The sequence below is a fragment of the Drosophila pseudoobscura genome, chromosome 4 (assembly GCF_009870125.1).
Source record: "Drosophila pseudoobscura strain MV-25-SWS-2005 chromosome 4, UCI_Dpse_MV25, whole genome shotgun sequence".
In the NCBI taxonomy this organism is placed as follows: domain Eukaryota; kingdom Metazoa; phylum Arthropoda; class Insecta; order Diptera; family Drosophilidae; genus Drosophila; species Drosophila pseudoobscura.
The window spans coordinates 28,877,704-28,892,197 of record NC_046681.1 but is presented as its reverse complement, the minus strand read 5'-3'; the positions used below and the strand labels follow the sequence as shown (position 1 = coordinate 28,892,197).

The following is a 14,494-nucleotide window of genomic DNA, read 5'->3' as shown; positions in this document are numbered from 1 at the left end:
TTTATCCGATTAATGAATCAATTTTCTACTTGACTGGCGTATTTTAAATGCTTGACTTGTTTTCCTACTACGGCGATTACTTTGATTGTTTTTTCCTGAAATTTGTTTCCTCAACAACAATATAGCGCCGCGTATGATGAAAAACGAACTTAGCACTCTTAAGCCCCTTCTATTTAATTTTGTAGCGGTCTGGTATCGCTGACCAAATCAGCTGCCGGTTTGTTATTCAACCAATTGGAGATTTAGAAATCCTCTAAACTATGGATTTTCTGACAAAAGTGTGGGCCAAAGAAGCGCCCACGCCTATAGATATTGAAACGCCCACTGACACAAAGGCAAAGCCACCAACTCCACCCGTCGTTGCAATCGATTCCCAGGATGTTCAGGACGCCAACCGCTCCAACGACCAAACGCCCAGCAATGAGAGTAAGGATTGGGGCTATGATCTGTATCCGGAGCGACGCGGCGTAACCTTCAAGCCCAAGTGGACACGCATCCTCTTTGGTATGGAAGGTCAGGAGAACATTGATCGCTATAAGTGTGAACAGAATGTCTATTGGTGTGTGAAGAACGGTCCACTGGTCAAACTAATGATGGGAGCACTGAAGAGTTCCGGGTGCCCCATCGACCTGCGTCGGCACATCTCCTGCGAGGTGTGTGATCCCTCCGTGACTGGTGGCTACGATCCAAAGTTGAATCAGATTGTGGTCTGCCAGAATATGGCCAAGAACAAAAGCATGGTGCATGGCGTGCTTACGCATGAAATGATACACATGTTCGATTACTGCAACAACGATCTGGACTTCCGAAATGTAGATCACCTGGCGTGTACGGAGATCCGAGCGGCCAATCTGGCCCATTGCTCTTTTTTGAGTGCCATGTTCCAGGGCGATGCCTCACCCTTTAACGTTAAAGAGGCGCATCAGGTGGGTGAATCAATTTCAAAGTAAATTCGTATGCTAAATCGTTTTATCTTGATCTATTATGATCCCTAGAACTGCGTCAAGACCAAGGCCTTGGCCTCTGTGCTGGCTGTGCGGAATATAAGCAAATCAGATGCCATTGCGGCTGTGGAGCGGGTTTTTCCCAAGTGCTATGCGGATCTAGAGCCCATCGGCAGAAGAATCCGTCGCAATTCCACGGACCAACAGAAAGCCTACATGGAGGGACCCATGTACGGCTATGACGTTTATTGAAATGGCTGTAATGGATGTGTTTGTTTTTAATAAAACTATGTTTTAATCTTTAAACGTTTGGAATATCATGCTGAACCAAAATAATTGTATTTATAGCGAAATGGATTGCCATTAAATGAAGTATGTACGATTAGCCATGGAAATGTACCAAGTTCAAAACAGATAATCGTATATACATATAGTACATACTATAAGGCCAAATGTATGACCAAATTGTATATAAAACCATTGTTGAGGGCTCTAAGGTTTAGTAAAAGTTTGTAAATCATAACGGCGAAGTGATGGAGAACTGTGAAATAATTGGAATGATATTGGAGTTCATTGGAGACGTATTATTCGGCTGTAAGTTGGAGGATATAGGAGAAGAGGAACTGGATAAGTAATATATAAAATCAACACTAGTAACATTCGATTTTCCTGATTCGACATACACTAAAACCATTTCAAAACATTACTGAATTTCCAGCTGAAAGCAGCGATGACGATTACAACTCTTAGTGCGATAGGAATCATTATAAAAATGTCCCATAATAAAATGCTAAAATGAATATTATAACATTTATTAAATTACTCCTAATAATGGTCATCCAAAGCATTAACCTTCAACGTTTATCTACTATAAATACAAAATCCCGCAAGTATCCAGAATTATATCATACACCATGGATTGCTGTGAGCTTATTGAAATATTTCTGGCTTTCCTCAACGATTTATTCTTCTCCGATATAAGTGAGTAATTTGCGTAGTATCTCTAACTGTAGTTGGAATTGTAATTAGTAATACCTTATTTCTTAAAGCGGACGAGGATTACTTTGGTGATTACTATTACGACTAAAATTGAAATTGAATCTGAAGAACATGATGAAACCAAACAAATAAATTTGATATGACCACTTAAATGCTTTTCAATAGGCCATGATTGACCTAGATCATGCAATCGCTAGGAATTAAGCCCGAATTACTCTTCCGTTTTTGGTCGCGGCTCATTAAATGGGGTCTGGGCTACATGAAATCAAAATCAAACTCAAAATCGTTTCCGATCCGTAATGTCTTTGCACTTAGTTACAAAACGTTGAGCACAGCAGATCGAAAATGTTTTGGGATCTACTTGGTGGAATTTTCGAGTTCATTTTCGGGCTTTTGTTTCCCAGTAAGTTGTGGGGATTATAATGTGTGGAAATTTGCGATCTGTGAAATGATGAAATTCTCTGTTTGACCAGGTTCGGACAGCGGGGATGAGCCGGATTCTGAGGAGGTGGAAACCACCTGATGGTTCTAGCAGTTCACTTGATTTATATTTCTCGTTCTTGTGAAATTCAAAGAGTTTTCTTTATTATATCTACGTAAAGTGTGTATAGTATGTAACATAAATTGCTCCAAATATGTTTTACTATTCATTCATGTGGATTATGTACAGTGCGCACTCGATACACGGATACACTCAATCGGCGCGTTGACTTAAAACAATCTGTACTGTTTTTTCAGCTCGGTCTTCTTCCATTTGGGCAGCTCATCGAAATCGTAGAAAGACATTTTGAAAACAGAAACAAAATCATCATGAGTGAGGTGCACCTGGAGGGAGAAAAGGAAGTTTCAATGGGGATGTTTCTGGTTGATTTGAGTACTGGAACAGACCTCTCGCTTGAGCGGATTAATCTCGGACGGCAGCATATCCATCTCCTGAGTCAGCACCGGCAATGGGTACTTCTTATGCCCATCAAAATCCTTTTGTCTATCGTCCAAAATGAGCGGAGTGGTGCCATTGACTGCGCTAATATTACTGGGAGCTGTGCTGCTACCCAGCTCCTTGCGCATTTGCTCGTAGGACAGGAAGTTCTGCAACAAAATCTGATTTTATTTCTGGAATAGTTGAGATATCTAAAGCTTACCTTTCCGTAGTTATTCTGCCAGGATTCGAAAAAGCCCTTAAACACATTTGGCTCCTGATACTGCCGCACCACGGCCAAGGCTGTGGCCGAGCGTCGCCCGAACGGGGCATTCTGGACATAGCACTGTGCAATGGACGTGTATTTTTCCTGCTGCTGGGCCTGGGCCCCCAGCCAGACATACGTGAGGGTGCCAGTGTCCAGTATGTAGGTGCAATCCGCACTGAGATCCTGCTGCTCAAAGCCAATGATCTCCTCGTAGCGCAAGGAGTTCTGCTGCCACCAGACAAGAAACAGCTGCACCGGTGGTCTTGGCTTAGACGGCACGCAAGTGTTGAGATAGCAATTGTTGCTCAATATGGGGGAGACGTTGCCACCGTTGGAGCTTCCGTTGCACATGCTGCCGGCGCCACTGCTGCTGCTGGTGGTGCTGCTGCCGCAGGAGTTGACATGGCCATTGATGACGAGTGCCTGGTTGAAGTACATGGCCACTGACTGCCAGAACTCTTTGCTCTCCTTGCCCTCGAGGATCAGGGTGTACTCTCCCATGAGAGCACCCACCGACTTGGCCATCTCGCGGGCATCTCCAGTGCTGCTCTGGCCACACCAGACCCACACATGGCTCGTCTTGATCACGTAGCAATCTTTGGAGGTGATCGAGGAGAGCGGGTGCTCTTCCACTGCCTTGGAATTGTAGCTGGCGTCTCCGTAGACCTTCAGCAGGAATGTCTCTAGCATCACATTGGTCTTGAGGTCCCCGTTGTTGTTGTTGCTGTACAGTATGTCGCTGCGCTGTCCCCGCATGATGATGAGCTTGCCGTCGAAGATCTGCAGGAAATGCGGTGGCTCATCGAACTCGTAGAGTTGGACTAGCATTCCGGGTTCCTTGAGCGCCTCAAATGCGACCATGGCAATTTTATTCGCAGTGGCAATGGATTCAGCCGAGGCCTCCGAGCCGTTCCACTGATAGATGATGTTCTGAATTCCCACCGAAGCCAGATCTGCCGGCACAACAGTTGCGCACTGCAGATGGAGAAAGAATGTCCTAGTTTCAAAGCTGATTTAAGAATGGAGTGCAGTGGATATTTACCTGCACACTGTACTTGACCACATAGCTGGCATTGGTGGTGAAGACCACCGTCTTTGAGACTGGCAGCTCCTGCACCTGGTCTCCTAACACTCGATACACCACTCGCTCTCCCCTGCCATCGTCTACCAGCTGTGTGTCCGCTGCCATCTTAGGACGCTCGCACAGCGAATGGGCATCCAGTTTGCCGAACTTTGTGGACACCGGCTTGTGGCCACGTGTATTCTCCTGCCACACATTCAACCAGTTGGAGAACAGACGCTTAAACTCAACCGGCTCGTGGCCCTCTACGACGCGGACCACCAAAGTGTTGTCCGGATACTTCTTCTTCTTGACAAAGGCACGGCCATTGCCCATGGCTGAGAGTGCTTCCGCCTGCGGGGCCTGGGCACCCACCCAGAGCCAAACGCTCTGGCCATAGTTATCCAATAGGTAGACCCCATGGGCATCGCTTAGATCATCCTTGGCCGGCAAGCCCACATCCAACTGATCCAGATGCAAACGTCCACGCAGATTGCATTTGTAGATGCGGAGTTTGTTGCTGCTGCAGTCCGTATAGTCGGTGACCAGCTGGCTGGCCTGGCAGACCATTCGCTTATGCAGCGGCAGCAGTGCGTTCCACAGCTCCTTCTGTGGCGCTGTCATGGCCTGCTCGTAGCCATCATCCACAATGACAATGGGACAGCCGTTAGTCTGCCTCTGCACCCAGGACAAGGCGCCGCGCCGCTCGATGCCCGAACTGGAACGTCCGATCCAGACGAATGTCGTGGTCTCCGTTTGCAGAACCATTATGTAGTCCGAGTTAAAGTGCGACCACTCGATGGTGGCCAACTCAATGGAACGCAGCCATTTCCGAGCACGCAACTGATACAGGCGTGGCCTCTGTGGAGAGTTGATCAAAGCTCCCGAAAGAATACTGAAAGGGATTTGGGATTAGAGATCATTATGACTGGGAATCTCTATCATAGATGGGCTTACTCATATCCTTTTTTGAAATAGGACAAAAAACGCGGACTCTCATGGTTCTGTGTCTCGCGGTAGATGGCCGCCGCATTGCCCAGATACGAGTCCAGCTCTTGAATCTTGTGCATCACATTGGAACGATTCTGTTCGCTGACATTTCCGCCCAACCAATAGTGTATGTATCGTTCCAGCACCACATTGGGCTTCTGTTCGCGTGTCTAAAGTGCAAAATCCTATTAGAACGACCATTAATGTGGATATTTGGGGCTACCTACGATGGTCTCGTGATTGGCATAGTGCCCCACCAGATTGGCTGCGTATATTATGTAGGCGCTGTTGTCGTAGAACGTTCCGTACTGTGAACGGGCAACGGCCTCTAGGCGATCCTCATCAATTTTCCACAAGGAAAAGGTAATTGCATTTTTGGCCACTCTACGGAAGGTGGCATCTACTTTTGGATCCGGTATGGTGTTCGGACGGACCTCCTGAAAAAATTTAAGAGAGGGGTTTTATTTTATTAAGTTTTTATAAATTCGATTTAGAAGTGTTTGTAGTGGTGTATACTCTTTTTCGCCATCGGCAGCTGTCTCTCAGTGAGACTTGCACTCGTAAAAATACCCGTGAACGGACATAAACGTTCCTACTGGTTTATATTTGCTGCAATACTGCTCTAAAACTTTGTAAGAGGATAATGCATTCGAAATGGCCTCAGTTTTTAGTAAGACGAAATAACTAGATGGAATTGTCAGTTAACACTAAGGAAATATAAATCTTAAGTCTCACATCTTGTACGCTTTAAATAATATACATATATTCAAACGTGCTAGATCGCAGAACTCGTCTCAGCTCTTCACTGAAACTTCTCTTATTTCTTGCTTCAGTTTGAAGTTCAATCCCAAACACGTAGTGTTACTCGACTCTCTTCGATGTGAGCAGGTTTTGATTTGATGAAATTTCATCTGCAATTACCATTCTATATTTTCACCGCACATCGCCAAAGGTGGACAATGCCTGGGATGACGGGCCACTCGAACAGCATTTTCGATCGACATTAAAACACCTTTCAAATGGCCTCCAATTGTCACTGACATGAGACAATTTTCGAAAAAGCCTCAAAACAGGCGCCAAGGATCTGCACACCACGCCACTCCGCACCACACCGCACCACACCAAAAGAAAAGAAAATCCGACAACAACAACCCACTTGGACAGGTCTTGGGGAAGTGCTCTGCATCTGGCGGCTGAACAGATTGCGTCCGATTGCCTCTCCTCTGCATATTCGAGAGCTGGTGGCCAAGTGATAGTGAAAACTGAACCACATTTGTGTGGTGCGCGGCGGCCGGCGTCTATGGTGCGGTTTCAGGCCAGTTTTTGTTTCGAAGATTAATTTTTGTTGTTTTATTGTATTTATGGAACGCAGCTAAGTGGAAAGTGGTTGAGAGCACTGGGGGCTGGGCTGGGGTTTTGGGGTTTGGGGCGTCTGCATTTTCATCTCGATCTTGGCTAACGGTTGGGGGTCATTAGGTGGCCGTTGAGTAATTAATGCTTTGACTCTGAACCACCATTCCATTTGGGGGTACACCTCTAAGCCACAATCATTTGATTACAGCTCTCGTGTTCAGAGACCAAAAACAAGTTCATGCTCCGCCTGGCAGTGAATTCTGCCCCGCTATAGCGACATTTCATGAAAATCACAATCATAATTGTTGGCTTTAGTTTGTGTTATACTCTAGGAGAGGGTATTCCGATGTGGAGAACGAAGGGATGGCAGCCGTTTCGTAGCAGTCATGTGCATTTATAAAATGTGTGTTTATCTGGCTTAAGCATTGCACATGATACAAGTTGATGCTCTGTGCAATGTTTGATCTTGCAAGGGTATCAATGCCTTCGGCCCACGCATTTTGTCGTTCGCTTCTCATAAATAAGCAATGTATAAAATGTGCAGCATGGAAACATTTTAATTATTGTCTGCAAATGGGAAAATAACTCGGGATGGATTGCTTTGGGTGGGGGCTGTGGCTGGGTTAACCAGGTTTTCCAACGATCATCATCAAGATTGATCGATCTGCACTGCGTGTGTTGACAGCTAAACGACATTTGTCATGGCACCACAACCACAAAAACTGGTACAACGGAATCTCTTTCTTCCAGATACATATAGGAAATTATAGGTATATTTTTTGTTGCTTTTGTCTTTGCAAAGACATTGCCCCCAAAGAGAGACTTTCACAGCCACCAATTAGCGACATCTGCATGGAAAGCCATGAAAGTTTGATTGATGCCCAGCGTCCAAGAAATGTTCTCAGCAGAATGCCAAAAATTTAATATAATATTCTCATAGATCTCTGAAGAGGAATACAAGCCATTAGTTTGAGAAATGAACTCAAAATGGTTAATTGCTTGCTTTAGAAGATTTGTTTTATGGAAAAGGAAAAAAAACAAGAAAGTTCAAAGCAAAGTTAAATTTTTGTTTGGAAAGATTCCTAAAGTCAATGTAAAGTGAGTCCATAATGAAAGGGAAATAGCGGTACCTTTTAGTATCTACAATCTTGCAAACATGGGGACACTGCAGGTAGAATCATAAATAAATCGGATACAAGAGATGAATGTAGGTGTAGGTGGGCCTCCGCAGAAACATGGGTTTTGATGGTTGTAATAATGTAGTAAAGGAATTACGAAACCATGTGAAAGCTTACAGACAATTATGGAAATTAAATGTGTAATAGACAGATCAGCCATAGGCATAATAAATTACAAATGCCTTGTTCCTGTTCTACTCAGAGCTCAATGCTCATTATTACAAAAAAATCGGTAAAGCTACATAAAATGTAAAGATAAAAGTGAAAACCCAATCAAAGCTCAATAATACAATAATCTCCTCATAAAATACAGATATCATCATTCAATTCCTGTTCTCCAATCTCTACTATAGATCTCCAAAGATATGAGCATCATAATCAGGAACCAAAATGATGGTAATGGCCAAACAAATAATTGTCAGCTCGTAATTAACAGCTGGAAAACGGAAAACTGGCTAAAACAGACCCACGACGCAATGGAAGACGGAGGAAAATGTAAAAGAGTGAACGAATGGAAAGAGAGAGAGAGAGAGAGACAAGGGGAGACTGGACTGTTGTATGCATAATGAAAAGCCTGTAGTTACCGTTTCTTTTGGTGACAGCGATAGCTCCATTTTGGACAGACCGAAGACCGACCCAGAGAAGAAGCTTGAAGATTGGAACTGTTGCTCGGTGACGATCGGAGGCAGCCTTGAACTAGTTTTGGCTCACAAATTGATGGCAATTCCAATTGCCGGCTCTGTTGGCAGCGAGCTCAAAGTGAAATCCTTTTGAAAAGCGAATGTCGCGACGGACACCGACCGACCGATCGATCGAAAGCGATCAATAGAAATTTCACGAAGCACAGCACCACACAACTCAGAATTCTGTATTTTTTGTATTTTATCTGACTTTGAAAATTTTGAATCAACAAATTTTACGATAGATCCGATAAAGAATCGAAAAGACAGTAAAAGAAAATCCCATTCGATTCGATTTTCCTAAGCTTAGTGCCCTGGCCTGTGGCCGATCTGAGAGCGCACTCACTCGCGTGGAGAGCCTTTTCCCCGGTTCAGAGCTCTGATCAGACGCGAATACCCGTAGACGTAGATCTTCAAGATGTGGCTGCACGACTTGCTAGGCAGAAAGCCAAATGCAGACTGGTCGACGCAAAATGCGGCACTCCAGGTTTATGGCCGGGCCAGCAGCAGAGCAGCCGCATTCGAGAGGGGCCCCGAGCGGCCGAACAGGTGGGAAGCGGTGACTGTGACTCAGAAATCGGCTGTGACTTCGGTACTGGAACATGAATGAAAATTATCAGTTATATTGTCGGTGGTCTCTGTCTTTCGCTGTCCGAGACTGCGAAATGAAGAAAAGCAGAAAGCGCAGCGCATTTTGTTGCGGTTTACTGTCGCCTGCCACCCCGGTTTGAGCCAAGTTGCGGGGCTCCGAGTCTGGGGTTGGGGTTGGGTTTGGGTCTGGGCCAGCGTTAAGCCAACGGAACTTGGAACTTGGCTGCGGGCAAAAGGCCACACGGAAGAGTTGGCAAAAGGGTCTAAGCAAATTCTTTGCTGGTCTTTTGCTAATTCTTTCCATTAGCCATGTGTGGACAGACACACTAGTCTTTATGAGTCGGTTACTTGGGTTCTTTAAACGATTTTCTACTTCTTTCGGTTGAGTGACCACAAGAGGAGGATCTAGGGCTTGAGAGTGTTCGTCTTGGGGTGAAATATGTAGATTTTGAAAGTGTAGATTGTGATCTATATGCAAATACGCATCATGTACATGAATATTTCAAGATATTCCATTGGTACAATTGGTACCTACTCAAACTTTCATGTGGAATCGGAATGATGCTATCAATTGGTGCAAAATGTTGTCATACGATATTTAGCTATAAAATTATACTCCAGTGTATTCCTGGAATAAGTAGGCTTCCACTTCTTCTGAAGAAGAAAGGTGGCTAAATTTTGTAGGCGCATTCCCAGACATTCCCTGGAAGAGTGTTCACTGAAAACATTTCAATGTAAGAGAATGTTTTCCATTTCCTACTGTAACTAATATTTCCACATAGTATTTCCACGAGTTTTAGTGGGTTCCTCCTTCAAAGAGTATCCCATCTTCTACTTCTGAAACTCGCCTGCTTTATTTTCTTGCCTAGCTGTCTCCATCCACACTCCGATGTTGCATTGACATTCTCTAGAGGCAATCAAGCACAAAGAGAGAGAGGGAGGGAAGCGTCAAACATCGATGCAGCAGACACCCGTCCGTCGATTTGCATCTCGTGGGTTTCCTCCTTCTGCCTTTTGTCAACTGCTGCCTCGCTTGACTGCCTTGAGTCTTCACTTTTATGATTTATGTTTTGAGTGGCAGACAGGCGGATTGTGGCATTTGTGTGGCACAATCATTAACAGCCAACGGGCCTCAATTGGAGTCGAGCGAGGAAAGTAGTCAAATTATTTCGACCAACTACGAGTATTTTGCCAGTGATTTGTTCAACATTTTCATACTTGGACTTGTACTTGTACTTGTACTTGTGTGTTCATCTCTGTGAAGGCCCCCGAAAATGTATGGTAATGGTTTTCCAAAGTGTGTGTCTTCCAAAGCGTGAACGACGCTAATGGGCCCTCCTTCCAGGCTGACGGGAGAACACTGTAAGTATCAGTATCTCGGGGCAACAGACAATGCAGTGCCTTTCAAAACACAAAACGAAAACCAAAACAATCGCAGGTAACTCTTTCTTTCTCCGTCATGAACCATGCCTCATGTTTTTCCGACTCAAAATCTCTGACAAGTTCAATCAACCGTTGAGGTTGAGGCGTGAACTGGAAAAAATGAAAGCAAATGTAAAAATGTAAATGTAAAATGCGGATTGCGGATTGCGAAATGTGAGATACGATACGAAATGCAAAGAGCATTTTCCAGGACTGACTGAAAATGTGCGACTTTTAGCATGGATGGAAATGCAATTTTACAATTTTAAAATTTATGATAATTACACACGTCAACTTGCAAAAGACAAACGACGCCCCGTCCAAACAATTGACTTTTCCTTTTACCAAATAAAAGGCGAACACAAAAGGCGAACGCCTGAAACAGTTTGATTGTTTGCTGTGAAACCCCAAGCCCATTAAGAGCGTTTTGTGTGTGTTTGTCTGTGGCACAACACACGCGACATTTACGTAAACTTTGAGACTAATAAAAAAGCCAGCACACAAAGCAGGCACAATGCAACATTGACTTGTGGCATTTGCCACATCTGTAGCTGCAAACTGCAAGCTGCAACCGGGAAACGGGCCAGCAATGTACCGCTTCAGACTGCTTTATTTCTTTTTTCAGTATTCCTTCTCCGTCTGCTGGATGGATCCCCGCTAGCGGTGATTGTGCCGATTTGTTTCTGCCTCCCCTTCCCTGCCGCGAGTCTCTGATGCTCTTTTGCTGTCTTTTCATTAGCCATGGAAGATGCAGCAGACTCTGGCTCTGAAGATGGCAAAACTATGGCAAACATGCTGCTGCTGCAGCTTCTTTTTGCAGTTTGTCTTCGTCGGCCGGTCTTCGGGCTGGAAAACAGCAGCCCACATTAATTGCCAGCGATTCCAGACCACAAAGCCAGCTGACTTTACAAAATATGGTGTTCTCCGTCATGGGAATGGGATGCTCTTCCTTTGGGACTGGGACTGGGACTGGGGTAGTGATAGGTTTGTAGGAAGATTTGCCTGCAACGGAGAAAGCGTATCAGCAATTGATCAAATATAAATCGTTTTGGGAATGTGTTTTTGGGAACACATACATATAGCATAGGATACATGCAGACACATTTTTCAAATGTCGTGGATTCGCTGTGAAAATTTCTCATAGACCGACCATTCGGCACATTCGAAATATCGTGTGCCTCGACAAAAACGTACCGCATTCACGAGTGAACCCTGAATGATAAGAATGGAACTGTAGCATTACTTATGCATATGTATAAATTATCTGTTCAATCTTAAAGATTCTTTGAAGTGCATCCGATGGCCACGTCGCTGTTTCCTTGCAGAAAACTCCCCGTCTGGTGGCCTTTTATGAGGCCACTGACAAAACACTGCGGCCATGTAGAATGGTAAAAGCAAAACGGCAATATCAATAACAATAACAGGTGTTTTGGCTGGCGATGCATTTGATTTAGCATTAATAAATGGTTAATTAACGATGATAACATGGAACAAATGGCGATCATTAATCAAAATGGATTTTGAAAGGCGAGGCCCGAATGGATTTTCCTGCGAAATTTCACAAAATTGCTACCGCAAATGTTGGTTTTTTAGCTGTACTTTTTGTTTGGCTTGGATTTCCTTTGCCATTCGTAATAACGATCTGGAATCGAGTGAATACTCGTAAAACGAGACGCGGTAGTCAGTCGCAGTCGACAGCTTCCCACGCCAGAGGCCATTGGCAGAGGTGTGGGTGAAGCCACGGAGTAACACGAAAAGTTCAAAATAATTTCTTCATTAAAAAAAGAAAGAGACAATTGCGGAGAAAAGGCCGGGACAACAATTGCGATGGAAGCTGAACAATTTTGGATGAACATTTTGGGGGCCATAAACAAACGCGGCAGCTGCACGAATAACTGTTATTTAACTGTTGGTTAACATGCAATTAACCTCGCGTTAAATACTAAAAAATGCAAATATGTATGGGCCAGGCCAGCCTCTCGGTTCGGGTTCAGCTGCTCTTGAGATGAGATAAGCCCCAAAATGTGGAGCCCGAACTATCCATAAAATGTGGTGCAATAACTTTCTAACCAGCCATAGACTCGGGGTCATTCATCTTAATTATCACACGGTGAGGAAAAGCCACGAAAATTAAACAAAATGTTGCCTTAATGCTTGGAAATTCATTAGGCAGAGCCCCCAAAAACCACTCGTAATATAATCATAGTATTCCCCCCCGGGTTGGTCTGCAGCTTCTTAAACACTGTCCGTTGACCCATTTGAATTTGTTTGGTAAGTCCAAGATCGGACCAAGTCTCAGACAAACGATGTTTGTGGTGCCTCAAATTAGTGGAGAAAGAAGAAAGCTCCGATGGGTGGGGTGGGGCAGGGGTATTCTTTATGGGTATGGTATGGGTTTGCGTAGAAATTGTTCCCACCTTTATGGTTTGTTTTGGGCCTTTTCCTTTCTTTGTTCCCAGCATGGGATGCCGTGTGTTTATTCGTGGTTCTGGGGTACCTCCGTTGGTCTTGTTTCTGACATTTAATCACCGGAAGCCATCTGTGAGCCGAGCATCTGAAGAGGCAAACTTAATTACAGAAAATCTCTTTTCGGTTGTCTTATTTCATCTCCAGCTGGGCCCCTGATTTGGATAAATCTGTTTTCTATTCAAACTGATTCACATCCACAGACAAGCCTATGGCTTCGTTTCCCCTATTATTTGCTTTTGAATTTCGGCCAATTAGACACGTTTCTTGTCTGTCGCTTGTCGTTCACTGGGATCCATTATGATTGATTGTGGAGAATAATGTGTCAACTTCTATCTACTATCTTTCGTGGCTCTGACGCATTCGTTTGTCAGTGCTGTTCTACTTTTATCGGTAGACTAGTGCTACGCGTATTCTAATTAATTGGTTGGAGTTTCAGTGGAAACGATAGAGAGATGTAATCATCAAATAGTACATAATTGCAAAACGATTTCTATACGCAGAAAAGAAAGAACTTGAGCTCGAGATGTATCAAATAAAAACAATTTTCCCCCATAGGATATACGCAGACTGACCCTATAGGAACATAAATATATACCAGTATTCTTTTCATACCAGAAGCAATTTTCGGAAGGAGATTTCACAAACAGACACTTTGAACCATAACGGGGTCTTTTGAGCCATGGGGCATTCTATAGGGGGCAAGAGTTTACCTAGTTTCTCCTGATCTGGACAGAAGCAACGATGTTTCTCTGCGCAGATGCTTTCTTGTACTGGCTGACTGTACGAATCTACAGAGGGCGATTGTTTTTGTCGAGTCTGAAACTGGAATGTTCCCAAATGCTGGATCAATATCACAATCCTAATAGAATACTAGAATAGAATAATACTAGAGTATTTCTACTGCGTTTAGCTGGTAAAACATATTACTCCACGGATGAGCTTGGTATCGAAACCTACACACATATTCATGCGTGTAACCAGTCATCTGCCAGCCTTACCAAGGCGTCTTATTCTAGTTACAACATAAAGGTTAATACATTTTCTATGCTAATTTGCATTACACTCATAAACTAACATAGTTTTTCCAATGAAATTAGATAGAAAACATTTTGTTGGGATATTTCTTGGTATCGATACCCACTGCAATCATCGTTGCAGTTTGCCAACAAATGTCTGTTAATCTAGTGACCACATAAAGGTTAATTAATTTTCCATGTTGACATGCGACTTGACGCGCAATAAATGCATCCACACACTCGTATGCGCGCACACTCGTATGCAAAATGCAAATTGAAACATTTAAGTGCTACTGTTCACACCAAACATTTAAATGCTACCCGTTCACACTCCTCACCTGCTTGATGAAATTAAACGGCGGCATTTTGTTGTCCAATTTGTTGCGGCTCCCGCGACGCAGATCTCTGCGATATGCAGCAACACTAATGCAGCTTCGGTTTTCTTGTACTCTTGCGCCGGCGCTTTGCAACTTTAAATCAAACAATTTTAATTGTTTCGCACTTACACATTTGCTTCGTTTATTGCTGTCACCTTCTTCTGCTGGCTGCGCGCTCTATTTGGCTGTTTTCGCTGATTTGCTTTCGGCGCCTTCTTCTCCCACTTT

General features: G+C 44.0%; 2 protein-coding genes across 4 annotated transcripts; one reads left to right on the top strand and one right to left on the bottom strand.

Annotated features, from left to right (window-relative positions):
* Positions 1-164: 164 nt before the first annotated feature.
* On the top strand, positions 165-2,095 carry LOC4817679 (mitochondrial inner membrane protease ATP23 homolog). Of its 2 annotated transcripts, none has more exons than XM_033380156.1 (3): positions 165-926; positions 996-1,925; positions 1,994-2,095. In XM_033380156.1, the coding sequence occupies exons 1-2, from the start codon at positions 261-263 to the stop codon at positions 1,194-1,196; spliced, it is 867 nt and encodes a 288-aa protein (XP_033236047.1). In that variant the 5' UTR covers positions 165-260; the 3' UTR covers positions 1,197-1,925; positions 1,994-2,095. The 2 variants fall into 2 exon arrangements, with proteins under 2 accessions (XP_033236047.1, XP_033236048.1); XM_033380157.1 differs by having other exon boundaries at positions 1,974-2,095.
* A 411-nt stretch (positions 2,096-2,506) lies between these two features.
* qua (villin like protein quail) lies at positions 2,507-14,443 on the bottom strand. Of its 2 annotated transcripts, none has more exons than XM_001357028.4 (7): positions 14,228-14,443; positions 5,408-5,617; positions 5,148-5,350; positions 4,173-5,085; positions 3,086-4,105; positions 2,832-3,032; positions 2,507-2,768 (listed from the first exon to the last, which is right to left on the bottom strand). In XM_001357028.4, exons 1-7 carry the CDS (start codon positions 14,252-14,254, stop codon positions 2,655-2,657), a joined length of 2,688 nt encoding a protein of 895 aa, XP_001357064.3. In that variant the 5' UTR covers positions 14,255-14,443; the 3' UTR covers positions 2,507-2,654. The 2 variants fall into 2 exon arrangements, with proteins under 2 accessions (XP_001357064.3, XP_015036437.2); XM_015180951.2 differs by lacking the exon at positions 14,228-14,443 and adding an exon at positions 8,296-8,854.
* Positions 14,444-14,494: the final 51 nt, after the last annotated feature.